Here is a 21175-nt window from a genome sequence, read left to right as displayed (position 1 = left end):
CAAAGCACTTGGAGGAGAAGGTGATAAGGAACAGTCACCATGGATTCACCGAGGACAAGCTGTGCCTGACCAACCTGATTGCTTTCTATGACGAGGTGACTGGCTCTTTGGATGTGAGGACACCAGTGGATGCAATGTACCTTGACTTTAGCAAGGTTTTTGATATAGTCTCCCACAACATTTTCTCAGGCAAGTTAAGGAAATATGGGCTGGATTAATGACTGTAAGGTAGATGAAAAACTGGCTGAAGCCTAGGGCTCAGAGGGTAGTAATCAATGGCTCGATGCCTAGTTGGCAGCTGGTGTCAAGTGGAGTGCCCCAGGGATTGGTTCTGTTCAATGTCTTCATCAACAACCTGAAAGATGGCACAGAGTGCACCCTCAGCAAGTTTGCAGATGATACCAAGCTGGTATCAAGCTGGGGGAGTAGTAGATCTGCTGGAGGGTAGGGCTAGGATTCAGAGAGACCTAAACAAATCGGAAGATTAGGCTAAAAGAAATCTCATGAGGTTCAACAAGGACAAGTGCAAAGTCCTATACTTAGGATGGAATAATCCCATGCTTTATGGGGATGGTGGTGGTGCATGGTAAATTTTGGGTTGGTTTTTAAATGCCAAAAGTGATTTTGTACTTAAAAAAGGTTGGAGACCATTGAGCTAGACTGTTCTCAGCGGTGGCAGATGACAGAACAAGGAGCAAAAGTCTCAAGTTTCAACAAGGGAAGTTTAGTTTAGGTATTAGGAACAATTTTATTATTAGGAGAGTAGTAAAACACTGGAACAGGTTACCCAGAGAGGTGGTGGAATCTCCATCCTTGGAGGTTTTTAAACACCCGGCTAGTCAAAGGTTTGGCTTGGATGATCTAGTTGGGGGTGGCACCAGTTTGAGCAGGGGGTTGGATTAGACACTTCATAGAAAATTTAGGGCTTGAAGGGAACTTATGATTTTTATGACATCGCACTTCAAAGGATGCTACTTGAAAGAATAAAATTGGAGTAAAATTGTTGCTCGTGGGAATGTAAATATCTGGATCAGGTGAATGTAATAAATGAGCATATTAACTGGGTAGAAGCTTTATTTTTTAAACAAGTCATTGTGGCAGAAGACTTTCCTGACCTGCCTTTAAAAGTGGGTACAGAATTCAGTTTTCTTACACATACCTTCTTATCAGGTTTGGGGTTTTTTTGGTTTGTTTGGGGTTTTTTTTTTTGTTAGTTACTTTTGGTTACAAAGGTCCCTTTGCAGATCTCTATTGCACAGCTATTAGCAGCTATTTTCCCATGCCAATCACCTCTCCTATGCAGATGGAATCTAATCAAGACCCTTCTGTCATTAAGCAAGATGGGAAAGAGAAAAACATTTACTTCCAGACTGAAGAAGCCTGATGCAGATCTTAAGTACTTCACACGGGCCTCTGGGCAAATCCTGCATAGTCTAAAAGAGGGCATGGATAGAAACATGATGCTTTCTCCTTCCTTCTTCCATGTATAAAATGTGTTTAGTACATTACCTATTCTGCATAATTTTTAAAGATCTAATTTAGGAATAATCTAGTAATTCATATATTTTAATCCCTTCTCTCTTTGCTTAAGTCAATTTTAGATGAACTTCTACATATAACGTGTCCTGTAGCAGAAAATGTACAGTCTGATCAAAATAAATTGTTTAAATCAAGTATGTCAAAGATACAGCCTACTGAGCCCTACCATCCGGCCCATGGTGCTGCTTATGGTTACCATGACTAGATCTGCATTTGGGAGTGGTCCAAGGTGCACACTGAACATGAAGCCAGCATGGGGCAAACATTGCATGTGCGGCCTGTATCATACTAGTCCCATGCACTGGATCTGGCTCACAAACCAGCCTTGTGCCAGTCATCTGGCCCACAGGGTCTGATGCGCTTGAGACTCTGGGTTTAAATAATAGCTCTTTATTAAAATCCTGATAAATTACTTAAATTTTATTTTTATTTCTGGAAGCAAACAGACTTTAAATATTCACCAATTTGAAACACTTAGGCAAAACAGCTGACTTCTTAGCCCATTGTTAAACATAGTAAAATACTACCACACAGTGATTTTCAGAATATAAGGCTGATATTCAAATTTTACTTTGTTTACTGAATATGGGAAGTATAATTGAAGACATCCCTATTCAATTTACACAGGAAAAATTTATAGTTAAGCTGCAGTACTATACTCTCATTATAAAAATCACAGAAGTGCATTTTGCTGGTATAAGTACAATGGTATAGTACTATACCTTTTTCCATTGGTCAACTGAGTAATGCTAACAATGTTAACTCTAAGCAGAGTTAAATTAAACAGCGTCCTTGAAACAAAACTATTCTGCAACTTCCTATTGGATTCATTTATGAAATCCCCTTATTTATAATCATGTAAATGACACTCTGCTTTCCCAGAAGTTTCATTTATTGCATCACTACATCAGTTAATCCACATTCACTTAGACTTACACAGCATCCTTGAACAACCCTGCCTCATACGTATAAATTATGGCTAGAACAGAGGAGGACAAAACATGGCCCGTAGGCTGGATCCAACCCACCAGTTGATTGCATTTAGCCTGTGGCTGTACCCATAGTGCTCTGCATGAGGTCAAGCCCTGCGTACTCCCACCCAGGACAGCCCACACCACACTCCTGCCAGCACCCACCCCTTGCCTGCTGATGGCACTGCCCTGGCCAGCGCGCACAGCTTCCTGCCAGGGCTCCTCTCACTGCTGCTGCAGCCACCTTGGTATTGCTCATCTCCCCCCACCTCCAGTGGCTCCTCCTCCTCCTCCTGCCCTGGCTGCGCTGCTCTGGGCAGCAGGTAGTGCAGGGAAACAGCAGCAGCCATGGGGATGCGTGCTGGGCACCACATACCCAGCCAGGCAGGGGGGAAGCTGCAGCCATGTGGCTCCTGCCCCAGTGTGTGGGGCTCCAGTTCCTGGCCACCTTCCACCCACTCTACCTCAGGATTAACATTGTTAGCCAGTGGCTGATCATCATGCCAGGTGGGAAGAATGGATGGAAGGCAGCTGGGAGCTAGAGCTCTGTATGTTGGGGCTGGAGCTGCCTGGCTGGGCATGTGGTACCTGGCACGCATCCCAACAGCTGCCACCACTTTCCCACACCACCTGCTGCCTCGAGTGGTGTGGCAGGAAGAGGAGGAACTGCTGGAGACAGGGGGAGCTAAGCAGTACCTGGATGCTGCAGCAGCAGTGGGAGCAGCCCCATTGGAAAGCTGTGCATGCTGGCTGGGGTGAGGGCCATTGGTGGGTGCAGGGAGGGTGTGTGGTGCAGGCTGCTCCGGGTGGGGCTCAGACCCATACGGAGCACTGCTGGAACAGCTGCAGGTGGGATGGAGGGGGTGGTGGATAGATCTCACCTGCACCGCACTGTCTGGGCATGCTGTGCTGCACGTGCTCCCTGCCCCCCACGCCCTCCCTCACCCCTAGCCAACTCCCAGGACATAGCATATGTGAAGCCCCCATATATTCCTCCCCCTAATATACAAGAGTAAGACATTCTTTTGAACTATTATGCAACTGCCTCTATACACACTACTAAAAAACCATCAAGCAGGACAATAATTAATTTTTTGAAATAAAATTAAAATGTTATAGTAGAGGTTTGTTTTTAGTATATGATTTGTGTAGTTTTGTTTTTTTTTAATCTCTCTCTCTCATATGTTAAAATGAGCTCTTCTGAAAGATTGTCTGTGTGGCCCTCGACAGCTCACCAAAATTCATTAAGCTGCACGCCAGCCAAAGTAACTGCCCACCCCTGGGCTAGACTCTGGTCCCATGCTCCTGTAATGCAAGGAGGGTGAAGAGTTAACCAGAGGAGGGGAATTCACTGCACAATAATCAGCTCACTCCCACCCTGGGACATGGAAGTTGATCAACAAGCTTTAGTTGGTGTTTCAGCTGGCACAAAATAGAGAAGCTTCACGGCCACTCTAATCTACACTGAGAGCTCCTCTGGCTTGCACTCTATCCCATGGGACACACAGGTAAGACTTCACGTAAGCAGATTCAGCCAGCCACTACTCCACTGAATGCCAGTCTCTGTGTATGGCTATAAAGGCCTTTTTGCATTCCCATGCGATTCACTTATCTCCTCTGTTGAGAGCAATTGGTCTTTTTCTTGTTTTGCTTTATTTACTGTGGTAGCCTGCCATCTGATCAAAGACCTCTGCGCGGTCTGGAAATTAGACTTTCTGGAGAGTGAGTGTAGCAGCTGTTGCCTAGCAGGAGGTAAAAAACAGGCTGCTTTGGGGTGCAACAAAAATACTTTGTCTAAAAGCTGGCAACAATATCTATCCATTTTATTGCAATGATCAGAGGTGCTTTTCCTAAATGGCTGTGGGGAAAAACAGCTCTTGGAGTGCGGAGAGATTTAATGCTTGTTTTAGAATGCAAAACTTAGACTCATCTGTCCCAAAAAGTCATTCTTCCCACATAACACAGCTGCACATTTGCCATGTATATAAAGGTTGCAACACTTAATCATTTAGATGGCAATAAATATTTATTCAGGGGCTACCTTAACGTTGAACGTTATTTCCTCCATGACGTAAACTCGTTCAGGAAATGCTTTAGCCACCTCCTCCACACTGTTAAAATACTGCACTGGCTCCTTAATATCTCGGTCTTGTTCCAGCAGCTTAAACTGCCCTGAAAACAGATGATAAACAGAAGAGTCGTAAGATATTTACATTGGACAGCTGTCACTGTGGCAACTGCTGGCGCCTTTTTTCCGCTATCATGCTTGGTCAATTTCTTCCAGTTATTAACAGCCAAACAATAACAAGAGAGATTGCAAGAGTCTTCATGAACCTGCAAAATAAAAGTGCCCAAGTTTCACTAAACCAGAATTAAAAGGAACGTGTGGGAGTTGAAGTCAAATTAAAAAGAAGCCTTTTATCAGACACTTAAAAAAAAAAAAAGTGGTGAGTAACTACTAGTGTCTGAACATGTGTACGCTCCGACATTGAAGCAGCTTCTGCATAGACAGCATTTTCTGGCCTTTACATGTCATGTTATTAAGGCTCCCCTCAAACCGTGCGGCAAACCCCAAGAATAGCGTTGAATTAAAAAAAAAAATCATTAAATGGCTACAAAAAAAAAAAACCCCGAAACCCTTCTTGCACCTACTTTGGTAACAGTAGTAGTGGTTTACTTTACACATGACATTTTCCAATCAGAAATGAGGTTTTTAAATTACTTTTAAGAGTCCACTCCATTTCATCTGGTGGAGTAGCAGCATTTTTCTTATATACACAAACAGCTGAAGATGGTCCACTTCAAAAATGAAACAAAGAATTTAGTGGTGGAAAGAAGAACACCCTCCGACTACTCCGCAAAACGGCAAACATTCGGCTAGTTTTCTAAAGTGGTATTAAAGACAAGTTTTTGTCCAAGCCCCAACTATGAGACATCCATGACTCTGGAAAGAATGCAAACACTGGCCTGGATAGCCAGGCTTTTAATATACTACTTTCCTTTTGTGCAATATGAATGTGCTTTCAGAGTAAATGTTTGCTATGAAGTAAGTAACTAAAGACGACTAAGGATGAAAAACTAACTAAAGCTGAAGCAGAAATTACAACTACTGCCAGTATTTTAGTTCAAACACACTTAAATCATTACAGAGATCTTCCCATCTTTGAAAAATACTGAGAATACTAACCTAGGAGATGTTCCCAACAAAACACAGCAGAATTTGTTTTAAGCAACTACTCAAAAGACTTGAATAAAACTGGTTAACTTACATTTTAAATATTTAACAAAAAAGGACACCTAACTCAAGATTCCAACCTACCATTAACAATAGAGCTAGATCTCAGCACCATTAAAAAATCAGATGGAAACTTAAACAGTCTTGTACAAAAACTCCTTCCTAAGTTTTCACCATTCAGGAAGCATATTATCTGCCTCCTCCAAACACCCTATCAAGACGAGGATCATTTAAACTGTGTTCTGAAGATCCTCAACTTGGACTATTTCAGGTTGGAAGTGAGTTGCAGATCAATGGAATCCTGTCAATCCTGTTCCCTGCTGCCCCATTTCCTAGCAAATGGAGAACAGCCCTAGTGCTCCTTCAGTTTGCAGCAGCTCACTATCAAGCAGAGACAGGGTTTTTTGTTTGTTGGTTTTTGTTCTTTTTTAAAAGGTCAGAACAACAGTATTTAAGGATACTTGGGTGGATTCTAGAGACAGGAGAGCTTGTCTTTCCTGTCTGGGTTTCATGGTAATTTTGAAGTATTATAGACGATGATAATACAGCCTTATAATTAGGGTTTCCTGACACTTCCCATAAGGACTTGTTTTCAGTTGCTAGTAAAGCTTTGCCCCATGTTAATCATTTCAACCAGAATTTCCAAATGAGGTATATGCCTTCAACCATTTTTTGTTTAGGGAAGTTTCAGCCAGAATTTATCCAGATGCCTCTGAAAAAAAAATGAAGCCTGACAAAATAAATAATCTAGCCTCCTTTAAAAAAATTCTGGAAACCTATTCTTTAAGAAGTGTTAGCTCCCTATGGCTCCAGACTTGAGCAAAAGCTTGAAATTTGGCAAGAATAAGGCCTCTATCTTAAGAATGGGCATTTGGCTGTTATCATGAATGTCCACCATTGATGGAAACATACAAGCCTTTACAAATTGAAGTTTGTGCATACTTGTAAGAGTTTTAGAAGCAAATTCTTCAAAGGTGTCCATACCCAGTCTGTTTCAGCCTGGGCCTCTGTGGCTAAGTACAGACAGTCAAATAGCCAGAGGCTAAATCAGTTCAATTTTTGTAGGTTAGTCTGAGCTGCGCAGATTAAACCAATAAGCAAGTAAACAGACATTCACTTCTGATTCCGGAAATGCAGCCATACCTGCAGTGGCCCAGGCCAGAAGTCGAGGGGGGGGCGCTGGCTAGAGCACACCTCTGTGCCACTGCCAAAGGGAAGAGAGAAGAGAAGCCTTGCAAGGTTTTTTTTTCTTCCCTACAGAAGTGGAGGGCACGTGGCCAGGCCCCAGCCATGGGGCCAGCATGCTGAAGCCAGGGGAAGTGGGGCTTAACGCTCTCTCCCCCGCACCCCCGGCATGAGACTCCAGCCCTGGTCTGCCTGGGGGGGGGGAGGGATCTACCTGGGAGGAACAAAGCAGCCCGTCTGGCTTTTCCTCTGCTCCCTGCTCAAGCAGAGGGGTCAGGGGTATGACCAGACACCAGCCAGGCAGGCCCTGACTGGGGTCCCCTGCAGGGGGGGGAACACAGGTTTTAAACCGCCTCCCTCCCTCTAGCTCAACATGCCAGCCTGGTAGGTGTAAGGCTACAACCCCCACCCCTCTGAGTGGGGAGCAGGGGAAAACCCAGGCAGGGGTTGCTTTGCTCTTTCCAGGCAAATCCCAGCTAGGTTCCCATGCAGGCAGGGGGCAGGTGGGTTTAAACCTGCTTCCCCCCACCTCTGCCTCAGCGTGTTGGTGTCTGACCATGCCCCTCACCCTTCTGCTCAAGCATAGAGCAGAGGAAAAGACTGAGGGGCTGCTTTGCCCTTGCTAGGGGTTTAGAGCCACGCTTCCCACCTCCACCCCCTTCTCAGCCAGCTGGAGCAGTGATAGTGCTCCAGCAAGGGAGCAAAGGGGTGGGGCCAGCATTGCTCCACTGGAGCAGACAGCCCAGCCCAGGGCTGCAAAGCATCCTGGGATGCTAGGGGATTATGAGTTAACTTCAACCAGGAAGGGGTCTGGGACAAAAGTTCCATAAACTGGTTTGACCTAAATCTGTTAAGTCTGATAGTACATCCAACCAGGTTTATCTTAAACTGGTTTCAGCCATTTTGTAAGTGGTTTATGTGGACTAAACTTACGTTCCATTACAGGTTTAAACCCATTTCTGATCATTTAAACTGGTTTGTGTGTAACTTCTGCCTCTACCCAGTGGGGGACAAATCGAAGCTCCAATTGCGGTATACCAGGTCAGGCCTGGTCGAGAGCAGGGAGACTGTTTATGCATGATGACACATCCTGTAGAATTCCTGCTTTGCTGTTTAAGTTAGGAAGCGTCTAATAAATGGTGTAGGGAACTTCAGGAAGAGAAAGGATGGCCTCATGGTCTAGACAGCTGAAGGTGACTTTGGAGAACTAGATTTTCTGTCTGCTTCTGACTTTCTGGGCAAGTCACTTAAATCAAACTTTTCACAGGTCTCACTACTTGTGCATTCCTCATTTTCTGGGGATCTTTGTTGAGACCATAGAGGCTGATTTTTACACTTGCTGAGCACTCACAGTTGCAACTGAACTCCAAGGCAGGTACACTTGCACATAAAATGCAGCTAGAATGTTAAATAGTTTGGAAAAAAGTCAGGTTATAGATGCCATAAGTTATATATCCAAAAAAGCAGTGGGTGCTTGTGACCTTAATCTTCATCTCTGGTCACATGGAGTACCTAAACATATACTCAGGGGTGGGAGTGGGAAGTGTTTTACTTAGAGTAGTTCCCAGAGAACTGCTCTAATTAAAACATAGCTGTGTCATGTGTATTAAGGCCCTGAGCATTTAAAAATGGCCTCAGGACGCTTTCACTAAAGCCCATTCAACAAGGTTTAGTTAAAGTGCCCCAGCAGTCATTTTTAAACCTGCAGAGGCTTATACCTGTGACATTATGGAGATGCTAGAGTATTTTAACTAGAACATGTTGGAGCTTGTGTATAGGCACCCATGGAGAACAAGCAAAAAGGAAGCTTGCTTTCACAGCCTCTACATAGACACTCCCACAAAGGCAGAGGGCGGGAGTTGCAAGGGCAGAGAGGGGAGGAAGTGTCCTAGGTTCTAATCCTGCCAGAGTTATTCTTATTTTGAAACAGTGACCACCTAACATAAAATGCCTACACAGCGTTGGGAGGAAGCAAGACAGCCTCTTAGAGCACTTTTGGGGGATGTTTTTGTTTCCTTTTTCAAGTAGATTATGCATTTTACATAAGGTTAAAAAGCAACATAGATCTGCAGCTTTATAAACTAACTAAATAAGATGCATATAGGGAGCCTAAGTTTTCATGAACCCAAGTTCACTTCATCAGATGCTGTGAAAGGACATGTAGAAAACAAGAGTAGAAGGAGAGAGAAATTAGAAAACAAAAAGGGGGGGGGGTGGCAAGAACAGAGAGAATGGGAGGAGAGGGGTAGCACTAGAAGAGAAAAAACAAACCAGTAGTAAACCCACAGGAATAGAGGGGTTACAAAAGCTAGTCCATGTAATGGGAAAATAATCCATAGTCCCCGTTTTTAAACCATACTTAACACAGTCCAGTTTATTGTACTTCCCAGGGGAGGCCATAAAACAGGTTATATAGAACCAGGCTCGCTCTTGCTTGCCCTCTAGTTCCAGTTGGTCAGGCTGGGCTGCTAAGCAGGCAGGAGAGGTGTACAGTCTACAGGTGTACACTGTCTTCACCAAGCTGGCAGTTAGGGCATTTTCCTGGAAACTGGAAGTCTAAGCTCAAATGCCCTACAGGTGAGGGCAGCCTAGGATTCTAGTTTCCTATATATGGGGTAAATACTCTAAACTCCTTGGACAAAAATTGGATTCCCCTGCCAACGCCCCAAACATCGCACCTGGTCAGGTCTGTAGGATGCATAAAGTTAGCTGGAGTTTACCACAAAATTAAATGGAGGAAATGAGATCCCCAAAGCTTTCAGCTGCTTCTCAGCACTTGCACTTTTTCTGAATTTAATTCATTGTTTTTTTTGTAATGTAAGATGTTGAAATGTAAAGTTCTGGCTCAATCAAGGTGGGATTTATCTGTATCTTAATTACTGGTCTGCATCAACCCTTAGGAATTGGCTGGACTAAGTGGAGAGATCACAAATCACTATGAAATTGAGGGACAGCAATATTTATTACTGCTGGGAAGTCAATGGGAGGAAATGAGTTCCATGCAGGGAAGGCTGGCAGCGTTAGGCCTTAAAGTGCCTCTCCTTTGGGGAGCTTTTTAATACCACGCATCCTATGATTTCCTCTAGACAGCCATTTGAAACTCAATTTCCTCTTAGGCTGTCAAGCAAAAAAAAGTGGCAGGTTCCAGATAGCTATGCTGAAATGCAGCAGTTAAAATTACATGAACACAAAACTCTACCCAGGGGTGGGCAATTATTTGGGCTGGAGGATCACTTATGGAGATTTTGTGAGCTGCTGTGGGATGGGGGGAGGTGGGGGGAACATGGTGACTTAGCACAGTGGGCAGGGGGGCAATTGATCCTAGCCAGCCTTGTGCCCAGGGGCGATGGACAGGGGGTGCACGCGGGTTCACGTGCATCCTGAGCATGGCGGTGCACCCCCTGCAAAAAGGCACCACCAACACTGTCGGCAGCGCCTGCAGGCAGCCACTGCCAGGGGCATCTGCAGGCAGTCAGCAATCCCTGCCTGCCACCGCCAGCTGCAGGTAGTGGCTGATCACCAGTCAGTGCTCACCCCCCCCCCCCGCAGCCGACAGTGCCAGCGGCATCTGTAGGAGCTCCCTGCCGCTGCAGTCCCACTGTTCCCAGTGCAGCTGTGTCCCCCCAGCCACTGGGGGCATGTGTTGTTCATGCCTGGGTCTGTCCACACTGCACCCAAGCAGGTGGGCAAGGTTTCCATGGAGACCAGCCCAGGACCCCCGTGGGCAGGGTGTGGTCAGCCAGGTGGATGGGATGGGGCCACAGGCAGGTGGGGAGCAGCATCTGGGAATGAAATCAGTGGGCAGAGCTGGAATTAGAGGGTGGTGATATCATGGGGCCCACAGCAGAGCCACAATCCATTCCCTGCACTTTCTTGCCCATGGAATCAGTACTTGTTGCAAGAGTATCTGGGGACTGGATTGCGACTCTGCCCTGGGCCCTGGCCCCACAGTCACCACCCCATGATCCCAGCCCCTGCCCATCTTGTTCCCAGACGCCACTCTCCACCCACCCATGGACCCTACCCCATCTACCCAGCCAAGCACACCCTATCCACAGGGGTCCCGGGACAACCTCCATGGAGACACGACTTGCCTGTTCGCTCTGCTTGGTGCCCCCAGCAATGGGTGTGAGGTGGATGGGTCAAAGCCAGGCAGTGGGGCCAGGTCCAGCAACGGTGGTGATGCTAGCAGTGGCAGCTGAATACAGTGAGATGCCATCATGGGAGCTGCTGGAAAGCTGAGTCTGGCTGGCACACCACCCCCACCCCATGGCTGGGGCAATGGCACCAGCCATACATGCCATGGTCCGGGCTGCCCCCTGCACCTGGACTAGGCAAAGCCAAGTGACCCAGATCCAGCCCACAGGCCATATTTTTCCCCACCTTTGATTTAACCTTTTTCAGGTGAAGTAAAATATTACTACCCTTATGATCTGGTAAATCAGGCCACTTTACAAAATGAAAGGATGCCTAAACTAAATCTCAGTAAATCTTGTGCTAATTGTAATCAGCTATTTGCTTTCAAAAGAGACATGTATGGTCTCATACAACTCAATGTTTCATATTAGCACAAACCAATATTGAAAGCTAACGAAGTGTTTCTTAGCAAGCCATAGCATTTGTGATACGTTGCATATTTCACATACAGCATGGTTTTTCAGAGAAGAAAAAGACATAGGCAGTATATATTCTTAGGATATAATTCTGTGTGAATGTGCTTGTAACAGAAACATATATATTAGTTATCAGAGAGATAAGCATGGAACTATAAAACAATGGAAAAAACCTTCCTTTGGAAAGCACCTAACGTGTAGGCATTAGGATAACAAATCAGTGGACCTCTGACTAAAATAGAATGATAATGGACATAAAAAAAAAGAACCTTTCCCACTTAGAGTGGATTTCATAACTCTCTTGTAGAAGGATTTTTCTATATAAAATTCTGATGTTTCTTGTACAATTCTGAAAGAAGACCCAAACATGAGATTAGGGTGCAATGAGTCTATTGATTTCATTTTTTTTTTAAATCACAGTACTTACAGTACTTTCCACTGTTACTGTTCCGCAAGCCTGGATCAATACAACATAGATATTAATATTATTAAATATTAAATAATAGCATAAATGTTAATGTTTAAAATAACTCTGAATCAATGCAATATTCATGTTCAAGGTAGAGGGGGGGGAGGGAAGGGAGGGGGACACAAACCCATGAACACAACACATGGTACAAATATGTTCCACGATGGCCCAGCTCACTTTGAAAGCCAACAAATGTAGATATGCATGATCTGCATATGCATCTAGGCTAGGGACAGACATTCAAAAAGTCTGAGCCTGAACTAATTCAATCTTTGCAGGCTAGTCTAACATGGCTACGCTAAACCGGTTTGTAACCGCACAGACACCCGCTCTGACTGAGGAAATTCAAGTACATGCTTGCAGTGGCTCAAATTAGAAGCCAGGGGATGCTAGAGCAGCCCTCCCTTCCCTTTTACACTGCTGAGCTGATGGGGGCATGGCCAGGCCCTGGCAAGACACTCTGGTTAAGAAGGGGTTTCCCCCCTCCTAAGCAGCCCAGCAGAGAACTGATAACACCGAGTTAGGGGTGATAAACACTGTTTATCACCCCATTCAGAAAACAACAAAGGGACATTACCAGCTACTTGTTGACTCTGCCTTTGTCCCATCTCCCACAGCACGGACCGTAGCCAGCATGTGGTCTGTTAGCTAATGTTGAGAAGGTCTGTGCAAGGCAGAGGGTATTCTGCTTAGCGGGGGGGGGGGGGGGGGGGGCGAGCAGGAGGAAGCCAGGCAGATGCCTGCAGTCTCTGCTGGAGCTGCAGCCAGGGAGCAGAGGGGAGGGCCCAGCTCTGCTGGACTGGAGCAGAGCCCCTCCCAGAGTTGCAAAGCATCTGGGATACCGAGGGTGTCTGACTTGACTTAAACCAGGATGGAGTCAAATCAGTTAAGTCTGATACTGCATTCAACCAGGTTTCTCTCAAACTGGTTTCAGCCATCTTCAAACTGGTTCATGTGCACAAACATCTGTTCTGTTACAGGTTTAAACCAGTTTATAAATCACTTAAGCCAGTTTGTGTGTAGTGTCTGTCTCTAGCCCTACAGTGAAAGTTTCAACATCCACTACACTTCCATCTAGGATGTAACCATATGTTCCAAACAAAAATTGAGTTTATCAGCCATCAGAGATGAACCACAAGATGAAAGGATGACTGCTTTACTATTATTACTATTGAAAACTTTCTGAACACAAAGATTTTTTTTTTTTTTTTTTTTTTAAAGAACCAGAAAACCAACCAACCAAAGAAACCAAGATTACTTGGGCAGTTTTTGTTCCGTGTTTTTACACCATTTAACAGAATGGAGTCCTGATCTATTGCTATAAATAAGCAATTCAGAGAGATCACACACAAGCACAGAAGCAGATGTGGAATCAGTTAAATTAAAAATTTAGGCATGGGCCGTTCTATTAAAAAAAAAAAAAAAGCATGGTTAAGGTTAAAAGGCAGCTGAAACAGCTATTCAGTTGTCACTTTTCAAACCTTTCTGTGAGGAAGAAAAACCATATATTATCTTTTAGCAGCTTTTGTTATTTAGCAACATCTCCATGTGGGTGTATAATACCACTTGCAAGACCCAGTGCTTCCAACAAATAAACAAAATACATTGGGAGAGCAAGAAAGCAGCAGACGTTTATATTTCACATTTGTTGAGTGTTGACAGTGGGCTTAGTATTTAGCAGAACTATAGCCATGGCTTAAACGTACTTGATAAATTCCACCATTTTGGGAAAGATTTTTTGTTAACAGTCCTCATAGGATTTCCATTTCCTCCAGCTACTACAGCGTATGTTGAGGAGAGTCTGACTGAGTTGGATGCGAGTCACAGTTAAAGAAACAGACAAGATGCAGGTCTGATTAAAATAATGAACTTTAAAACTCAGAAAAGAGGACAGCGAAGAGCAAAGGGCAACTGGCTAGAGGCACAGAAAACTGTGATGCTGTGAAGATCCAGTTTGAATGTATATGTCTGTATTCTTCTTAGGTTGCTAGGATAAGGCAGCATATACATTTTTGTCAAAATACGCATGCACCGCCTATTGATGCTGGATGTAGATTTGTCTCAGCAGGGTGGAAGTCATAGCTTATTTAGTTCATAGATTGAAGCTATTTTATACCAGAGACAGCAGATGGTGAAAATGCCAAGCAAGCATAAAATATAAAGTAATAATCTAGACAATCTTAACTCTTTACCTATGCTAATCTGCAAGTAAATTATTTTTCTTTTCTTTTTTTCCCTGTCAGCATCACACCACCACCACAGTTACTGAGCCAATCGTAGGGTAATCACATTTAACCTATGTTTAACTGAAGGGCACAGGATATGAGGGTATATCAAGTTACAAATGACTTAGAAGGATAGACAGGGAAAACAAACATAACCTCCAACCCTTATTTTATAGGTTATCACCACAACTACTAGGTAACCACAATAAACAAGTGTTAGGTTTTACAGATGTTAAAAGACTGCAGTACATGTCAGTAGCACATGACACTAGCTAGGTTTAAACCATCTTCTGTGGCAACATCATTGTAATTTATTAAGGGCTACGCCATGCCTCTCCTTTGCATTACTTAAAGGAATTAAACTATTAGCTGATTTTGGTGTGCTTTAAGATCAGATAAAGTATTATAACAATGGGCAGAAATAAGTTGAATCAATTTTAGTACTTGACTTCCTAGCTACCTGTGAGCGGTAAGATTACAAATGTATTACTCAAGCTAATAACTAACACTGTCATGGCAAAACCATGTTCATGAAAGTGCAACAAACAACTTAGAAGCTTGCACCAAGCAAGGCTGAACAGAATGTGTTATAATAGCAGTTGTCAGACAGCAAAAGCTTATCTAGGATGCCTCTTCCCACCACTTCTCAGCAGAAATGAGAATACTTGTTAACCCACCCATTCAACATGTAACAGTATTATAGAAAAAGAGAGGGGATAGAGTAGTAGAGGCCTATGATCTCCTGATATACTCCAGAGGCAACATGAATTCTGGGTAAAAACTACACGATGTCTCTTTCCTGTGAGCACTGCCAATTTGCATCTCATCTGGCAGGAACCTCTCTCAAAATATGCTGCCTATTATAAGAGCTGGGCCAAGAGTGGAAGGAAGACAAACACAAAGCTTTCTGAAATGTCAGTATTTCCTACTGAGCCAAGGATATTATTTCTGTTTGATTTTGAGCACTAACCTGCAAAGCTTAAAACCTACACACTATGTAAGAAGCTAACTCAGGTGCATCTACAGACATTGCAATCATACTTTGGGACAGGTGTGCAGACAAACCCTTTGACAAAAATCTTATCTGGACCCAGAAACTGAACAATTTGAAAGCTAATCACGCTGAGTGAAGAATAAATATATCAAATACCAAAAGGATGTTTTATAGGGATTTCAGCCATAATAAAATCTAACATTAATTTTCACATCTTTACTCCAGCAGTCGATTTTCTGCTGCATATTTTGGAGAAGACTATTAGACAAATTAAAAATTGAAATGCCACATAAAAACAGCCTCCTATGGTTTGATCAAAACTTAATTAGGTCACCGGATAATCTCAACCTAATTCTTGGTTAACATGTGTCAACAACAAATCCACAAATTACAAACAGACTCATGAGCCCAGGGTTAAATGGACTGGAAGAAATCAGGCACCCTTCCTGTCAACACAACAACTAGCTTTAGCCAATGTTATATAGGTCTTCCTCTTCATGAATTCCATATTTGTGTGTTTATATTCTTTGTAAAGAACTCTTTGCTTGAACTGTGATAAAAAACAATACTGAACAAAGCTTATGGTGAGTTGTATCTATCTAGCTGTTTCTGGAGCAATCGGACATGGTACAGCTAGGATTCTATCAGATTTTACTAGTGGCACCCTGTTTAAAGACACCTACAAATGATTTTAAAATAAACCAGATTCATTACCTAATTATCTAGTTAGGGGAAGTTAGTATAAAGTTTGTTACAAAATACATATGAAACACCTTTATGGAACCAATTCTGGCTCTACCAAAAATCAAAAGCAAAGCTTTTCTCAACTTAAATGAGAGGGATTTTTCTCCTGGATTGAAAATCTGAATTTAGAAAGTGAACTAGCTGCTGAAAAAAAGTTTCAACTCCTCATCCACTGAAGACAATGGAGTTTTACTGTTACAGTATTTCAGTTTGTGTTAGGCCTCTTCTAACTTGTATATTTCATTTTGTTGACAACAAACAATGGATCTCTCCAACCTTGGAAGACGGAGGAGATACCAAGAATTGTGGCAATGGTGCCTTTGTGCAAATTAAGATTTTGCTTCAGGATAAACACTAGTTCTTCAAAAACTTCAGTTAAATTTAAAAGTGACTTGTCAGTCCCCAGGGCATATATTAACAGTTAATACATGGATAACAACATGGTTTAAGATCTGGTAGCCATTTTAATAAAGGTTCAATACAACTAGTGTGGCCTTTCCTGTCAGGCTGAACCTAGACACACTTTTTAAACTATTGGAAAGTCCTGTTTGTAAAAACTTGAAAAAGAACAGCAACAAATGGTAAGCTTAATAATTAATTTCTCCTTACTGAAAAATGGCTTTGATTTTTACAAAAGGTTTACAAAGTTTTCAAGGGTCAAACTTACCAACATTCAAACATGTTAGTACTATGCTATAAATAGACTCTCTTTAGGCATAAAACCTCCACGTTCTTTGCTTTTTATTCTTTTGCTGACAGGGCTCCCTGCTTTTGCTACTCCCACGTCTGTACCTCCGTTTCAATAGCATGACTTTTGCTTCATTCACTGCAGTCTTGCTTATTGAGCATTCTTTTATGCCTTTCAGGTTTTGACTCTGTTCCATGTAAAATAGGCTGTGGTGCAAGTGTAGGACGGTGTATAGTAAAATATTCCATCTGACAAGGACAGTTATGTAAATAGTGCTGTTTCTGGCAGGAACTTTTGATGGAATCAACAAAGCTAAAGAAAAAGTGCATTCAGAGAACAGCAATTTTGAAAATGTACATAGAGCACTTTCATATAAGAAGTGCTTTTGTTTCATGTTCAGGAACAGGTTTAATTAACTCAACGGGAGGAGTTTTCAAAAACAGAAACAATGACCGAGTCAGCTGCTGAAGTTCTTGGTAGCTCACAGCGATTTATTTCAGACACAAAAAAAAAATATTTCATTCACAGTTTAGGCATTTTTATCAATGTTTAAAGAGATTCTAGATTTGGGGTGGGTAGCTTGAAAGAATGTCTATGCAGCACAGAACATTCTATTGTTTTAGAACTCATATCATTTATTCGTTGTGCACACATACAGCCTATGGCTTTAGCCTAGCTTATGCTATTGGCCTTTTCTACATTATTTCAACTTAAGTGTTTCTTTCAAGAAACTGGAAACATTGAGGGTGCAGGGTTTTTTTCACTTTACCTGAAATATGAAAGGAAGGATGGAAAATTGTATTAATAGAGTTACCAACACTGCATATGGCCCATTTGCTATTTGCAAACTCATTTGATATAAATCATAACGTAAAAATTAAATAATGGTGTGCAAACTTTTGAAAAATAGCTTCACTTGTGGTTTTTTTTTGTGACATGCAGGAAAACCTAACTCTAATTAATAATCTGAAATTAAATCAGCTTCTAAAGTCCTTTCTCTTTTTTTATGGTCAAACATCTTCACTCCTCTAGCCTTTTCCAAAGAAAATGCTTAGTGGTTTATGATGTGGTTACGAACAAAGGACGTAAGACCACATTTTATAATCAAGATTATTAGAATTACTTTTGAAGTGTGATTTTTTTTAAACTATTTTTCTGAACTACCATGAACCAGAAGCATGATTGATATGTGTTCTGCATTGACAGCCATTTATTAATTCCCTTTCCCCCAAATGGCCAAAAAAGTTTTTTCCAGTTTATTATAAAACAATACTGGTCTAGGATTATCCATTCTAAAAGCAAATAATGAAATTTATTTTCATCTTTTCAACTTAAAGTAGGTAAGATTTACAGCAACTAACCCAAAGTGTGTGAAAGCTGCTTTTACAAACTGCTTTTCAGCTTATGTTCAAAGGAATGAATTCTATGGAGCATTGCAAAACAAACTAAAGAACAGGAAGGGACAGGGGGGACAGGTAAGAAGACGGGGCAGAGAAAATGAAGCTCTAGTAAAGCACAAGAGTTAAGATTTCCTTTTCACTTTTTTTTGTTTTGTTTTGTTAAAAGGGAACAATTCAAAACACGTATTTAAGGAAAAAAATACAACTGGTCTGACGTTTCCCAAGTATAAACAGGATTTGTATGAGCTAGTATAATAGGCAAAATTCGTGACACCCTTAAACACGCTGGGCGTGTCTACACATCCCATTAATGGGCATAAATAAACTGCAGAGCTTCTTGGTCTGCAGTTTATTGCTCCTGGGAAGCTCCTGGGCACGTGGTTTTCATGTGCACGTTGAACCAGATGGGGGCAGCGTTGGCTGGCAGGGGGCCCCAGGACTTAACCTGCCAGCCCAGGGCTGCTAGGACTGGGCTCAATGTGCTGCAGAAGAGCTGGCTGGGGCACAAGGGTGCTTCAGTGTGGGGCTAGCTGGCAGGCAGCCCTGCACTGAAGCACCCTCGTGCCCCAGCCAGCTGGCTCAGTGTCCATACGTGCACTGCGGCACATGAAGAGACACTGCAGTTTATTAGTTTTGTGCACCCTAATAGGGATGCACATATAGAAACCAAGACGTTTACTGCGCAGCTAATTAGTCAACTGCACAATAAATGTCTCGTGTAGACATGCCCACTAAGTACTATCTGAAGCTATCTTTTAGTGAGTTATTTACATTATTTGGCCACTTCTATATCTAGCTACCTTCCAACCAGGTAGTATTTATCTAAATACAGGAGTTTTAAACTTACCCCCACCCCAAGGCCAGATCATAATCTGGACATGGCAATGTGGCCAGTGGTGGCTGCAGCCACAGGGGTTAACAGAGCTATGACTCAACCTCTGCTGACAATACACGGTCTGTGATGGGCCTCTGTGCCCTAGTTTTTTTTTATGGTAAACCTTACCCTTGATTTCTTGTCCCTTCTGGGAGCATGGTAGGCCACAGTACATGGCTCCAAGAGCCATATCCAGCAGACCCAGGTTGTATATTCATTACCCCTGATTTAACGCATCACAAGAACTAAATGAGACTGTTAGAAGGATCAGGAAGGGCCTGATGCTGCCAGTACTTGTGAAGTAAAAAGGAAAAAGAGAAGTAAAACTGGTGCAATAAAATACCATCCCCTGGGACCATGCTGTTAACATTTGATTCTGAAAATATTTGACAGTCTTTTCCATAGAAGTGATAATACTTTGGGGAAAGGTATTGCATTATTTTCTCATATCTACACCAACAGCAAAAACGTTTTCCATACTGGTTCACGGGCACCTCTGGCTGATAGCCACGTTTTGGAGTGATTTACTCTGACAGGGTTATTCTTATAATCACCTCTTACTACCCTTTTCCAAGCTCTCTCTTTGCATGCACATGAACCTTCACCAGCTGCTCCAGTATCATGAGATGGGTTATTGCACGCTAGTTTTTAAGAATATGCACCAACCAATATTACTAGCAGCTGCAAATACACTACATAAATTATATGCTTTAAATTTCTTATGAAAGATTTCCCTTTAGAGCAAGATAAACTTAAATCAGTTTCTGGGGTTGAACGCAGCACTGCATTTTTGGTAAAAAAACAAAATGTATTTAACTAGATCCATGTGCAATTAAATTTAATCAACACAAGTCAGTCAGTACTAGCACACAGATTTGGGGTTCTTAGAAAACCATGAACAAAAAAAGAATTGAGTTAATAGCCAGTATTGGGTATTGCTGTATATGACTGAAAAGTTGGGATGCAATAGTTCAGTTCTGTTCCTTAAGTTAAAGGAAATGAGTCCTTCTTTGCAACTGTAGGTAGAAAAGTACTTTTCAAGTAATCATGGAAATTCCATCAGCTGAATGTTCTTTTAGGAAAAGAGACTAATTTTAATTCTTACTGGAGAATGACACAAAAACCCCCATCTACTTTGACAAATACAAGTGGCATTGTCTAAAGGGATACAGTAATAGTTTTCTGAAAAAAGGTTCCCAGTTCTCTCTCTCCAGTTAGAGCCTGACATGGTATTAAACAGCCCTCAGATGCCTTCTCAGTCACAAAGCATAGTCCATGCATGGACAGTGTCAAATTTCAATCCTTATCACCTTTTCCTTACGGCTTGTACAATATTACTGAACTCATTGGAAAGCACCATCACCAAGACTTTAGGGTTGCTTGGTGCATACCAGTTATACCTCTGGCATAAAGTGAAGCACTGAAGGCTAGGTTATGGGCTTTAGCACCCATTTGATTCCCAATAAGCACTTGTAAGCATGGCTACAAGTGAAGGATCACTTACTATCACCAGAAGAAATAAAAAGCAAACAGTGCATTGTTAAGGACTAGAGACAGTTCTTGTAGCAATTTAGCCCCAGGACATAAAGGGATTACACTGTTGTTTCTAGCTCTGCATCCAGAGCTGTCCACAGAGGGGCATAAGAATAGGTAACCCTGGAGTTGCCTTGTGTTTTTTGGAGGGCTATTTAGTACTTATTACGAATTCCCTTGCACCAATTTTATCATAAGCCGTAGTATTGCTGGGGACCCAGCTGCACTGTACTATCACGTATTTACAAGCTGCTGCCCCAGCCATCTCCCACCCCATATCCTGCAGTTTTTGTGCCTGCGCCCTATAGATGTCCCTGGTGAACTCTTGACTTTTAACCCTGCCTCTGTCCCAAATTTCAGGTTGTCTGATCCAGCTACATCCCCCCTGAATAAGAGCTCACTTCACTGATTTAACGCACCACAAGTGACTTCTTGTGAAAGGGTTAGAAGTGTACAATCCATCTGGTACTTTGGTAACTTTATATGGCCTTCAGAGAGCCATAGTGCAATAGTGATCACAGACAGTCACCTATTCTTACATCCAGTTTCTTTAAATTTTGATTATTAACAAGGGACATATTTTTCTGTCGGTCTGCAAGCATGAGGCAAAGATGACGTTTATCGATATTTACCAATAAAAATCAAACCCTGACAAGCCTAGTTATAACATACCTTAACTGACTGAGCTTCCACCATTTCTCTAGT

At 42.5% G+C, this 21175-nt stretch overlaps 1 protein-coding gene across 3 annotated transcripts in view; it reads right to left on the bottom strand.

Annotated features, from left to right (window-relative positions):
- Positions 1-21175, bottom strand: part of GAREM1 (GRB2 associated regulator of MAPK1 subtype 1) — a 143272-nt gene that overhangs the window by 32333 nt on the left and 89764 nt on the right. For all 3 annotated transcript variants that reach the window (XM_019498662.2, XM_006258655.4, XM_059724139.1), the window contains one exon: positions 4552-4682. In XM_019498662.2, the coding sequence (XP_019354207.1) occupies positions 4552-4682 (131 nt within the window). The remainder of the gene's footprint in view (positions 1-4551; positions 4683-21175) is intronic.

Source organism: Alligator mississippiensis, chromosome 3, assembly GCF_030867095.1.
Source record: "Alligator mississippiensis isolate rAllMis1 chromosome 3, rAllMis1, whole genome shotgun sequence".
NCBI lineage: Eukaryota > Metazoa > Chordata > Crocodylia > Alligatoridae > Alligator > Alligator mississippiensis.
The sequence above is the reverse complement of the archived record's forward strand: the minus strand, read 5'-3'. Positions and strand labels throughout refer to the sequence as shown.